Source organism: Myotis davidii, unplaced genomic scaffold (genome assembly GCF_000327345.1).
Source record: "Myotis davidii unplaced genomic scaffold, ASM32734v1 scaffold469, whole genome shotgun sequence".
Taxonomy (NCBI): domain Eukaryota; kingdom Metazoa; phylum Chordata; class Mammalia; order Chiroptera; family Vespertilionidae; genus Myotis; species Myotis davidii.
The window spans coordinates 11,517-13,726 of record NW_006299722.1 but is presented as its reverse complement, the minus strand read 5'-3'; the positions used below and the strand labels follow the sequence as shown (position 1 = coordinate 13,726).

At 37.0% G+C, this 2,210-nt stretch overlaps 1 protein-coding gene across 1 annotated transcript in view; it reads right to left on the bottom strand.

Moving 5' to 3' along the window:
* The window catches only part of LOC102767165 (apolipoprotein R-like), a 16,925-nt gene extending 15,511 nt beyond the window's left edge, over positions 1–1,414 (bottom strand). The window contains exon 1 of the mRNA XM_006775926.2: positions 1,250–1,414. Coding sequence (XP_006775989.1) covers positions 1,250–1,334 — 85 coding nt within the window. The 5' untranslated portion in view covers positions 1,335–1,414. The remainder of the gene's footprint in view (positions 1–1,249) is intronic.
* Between the last annotated feature and the right edge of the window lie 796 nt (positions 1,415–2,210).

Sequence of the window (2,210 nt, the reverse complement as noted above, 5' to 3'; positions counted from 1 at the left end):
CTAAAAACTTTACCTTCAAAAACCAGCCACATACGTACCATTCTAAACAATTTCATCTAGAAACTTTCTGAGGAAATACTATTCTTTACCACAAAAATGGGAAGAAAAAATAATTACAAACTGTTTTCATAACCAGCATTAAAAATACTATATAGAACCAAAATAAAAAAAATTAGTCTGAAAAAGAAACGTTTTTAACAAAAAAATTGTTGGGGAAGGGGTAAGGTTTTCTTCTGTTACCTCAGACTCTAAGAGAGGAGAACTCAGAGACAACTTGGAGGCCTGAACATCCTCTGGGCAGAATGTTCTTCATGCTGCACTGACTCTCTAACCTAAACGTAGTGCTACTCCTCAGTAATGTCCAGGTGTTTGAGGGAAAAATCACCTTCCAGATAGAAATTCTTCCTTAATAAACCCATGCTCTCCCCCCACCTCTCTCAGTGATGGAGAAGGCATGGCTTCCACACTGTCAAATCAAGCTGCTGGCTCACATGAGAACATTCAACTATTATTTCAGATTCCGGATTTTCCCTCAAAGCAATATCAAATCCTACATTTTTTATGCCATGAATAGCAATTTTCAGGTAATATGCATAGAAATGTCTTCATAATGAAGATGAATTCTCTCAAGTAAAAAAAAAAATTCTAGCACAAGAGAAAAATATTTTGTTTAAAGGACATTTCCATTGAGATAATATAACAACAAGTTAATTTTCATAACAACAAATCTTTGAACAGTTCTGGTTAAGTTCTTTTAAACTCTTTTATTTCTCCTTCATATAATTTTTATAGTTCTCCAAGTGCCCTACCTTTTACTCTAGAAATACTAAGTATTTGTGATAACAGACAATATTTTTCCTTTACTGATGAAATTCCCTCCCCTCCATGCATCACTACGATTGTAGATGGCATAATTAACTTAGTTAGAAGGTAAATATATTGTGAACATTTTGGAGCATTGAAATATAAGAAATTGATTTGAAAATTAAAGATTATTCCTTGCTAAAGCAGCCTCACAAGAATTTTTACATATCAACACAATTATTCTAGACATAATAACTGTCTCTATCTAGAAGAATTTCTTTTATATTTTAAAATTCTTCATTTTACTAATAACGTAGTACATCTTGCTCTTTCAAAAAGATTATAAATTGCCACCACTTGACTACATTTGATGAACTGTGGTTTGGTATTTTTTTTTTATATCTTAGAGAAACTACCTCCTTTCCCCAATAACCACTGTACTCACCACACAGGCCTGAGGGGCACAGCAGTAGGATCAAGACCCCCAGGAGGTACAGGGCTGGGAGAATGCCCTGCAACTTGGGGGGCATGGTGCAGAGTCTCAGAGGTGCCACACTGGGCTCAGCTCTCTTAGACACCTCGAATCAAAATGAAGAAATGTTCTGTAAGTAACAGTCAAAAAGGTGCCTAAACTAAGGAACTCGGCCTTGGCAAAGGCCCAGCACTGTGTCACTAAAGGGGAGGAGTATGGGGAGTGACTAGGAGACCAGGGGCTGAGCTCAGTTCTATCAGGGTGAGCTGGAAAGTTTTGGGAAGAAGAGTCTGGAGCTTGATGCAAGAGCCCGGTGGGGTTCTGTACATATTGACTATTGTAACCCCAAGACTTCATTGCTGTTGGGATGGTAACGGTAATGAGTTTGTTTCTGGACATATGATTCCTCTCTGAGTAAATGAAGGCAGAAGGCACCAGGATTGCAGGTCCTGATGCACAGGGTATGTGGTGGGCTCTCCAGGAATTACAAGGTAGAGTATGAGAGAAAGGAAACTGTCTGAAAAACAGCCCTTGTCCAACAAATTAGTTTCTTCAATTTGGGGTTTGAATTGCTCATAGAATAAAGTTTTTAATGTAGAGATTTAAATTTCTTTCTAGTTAGCCTATGGTCTATGCCAGTGATGGCGAACCTATGACACGCATGTCAGAGGTGACACGCGAACTCATTTTTTTGGTTCATTTTTCTTTGTTAAATGGCATTTAAATATATAAATATCAAAAATATAAGTCCTTTTTTTACTATGACTGAAAATAACAAAAAATTTCTATATGTGACATGGCACCAGAGTTAAGTTAGGTTTTTCAAAATGCTGACACGCCGAGTTCAAAAGGCTTGCCATCACTGGTTTAGGCATAAGAGTCTAATATGAGTCTGTGGAAAAATACTCAAGAATCCATTCTAAACAATAATATA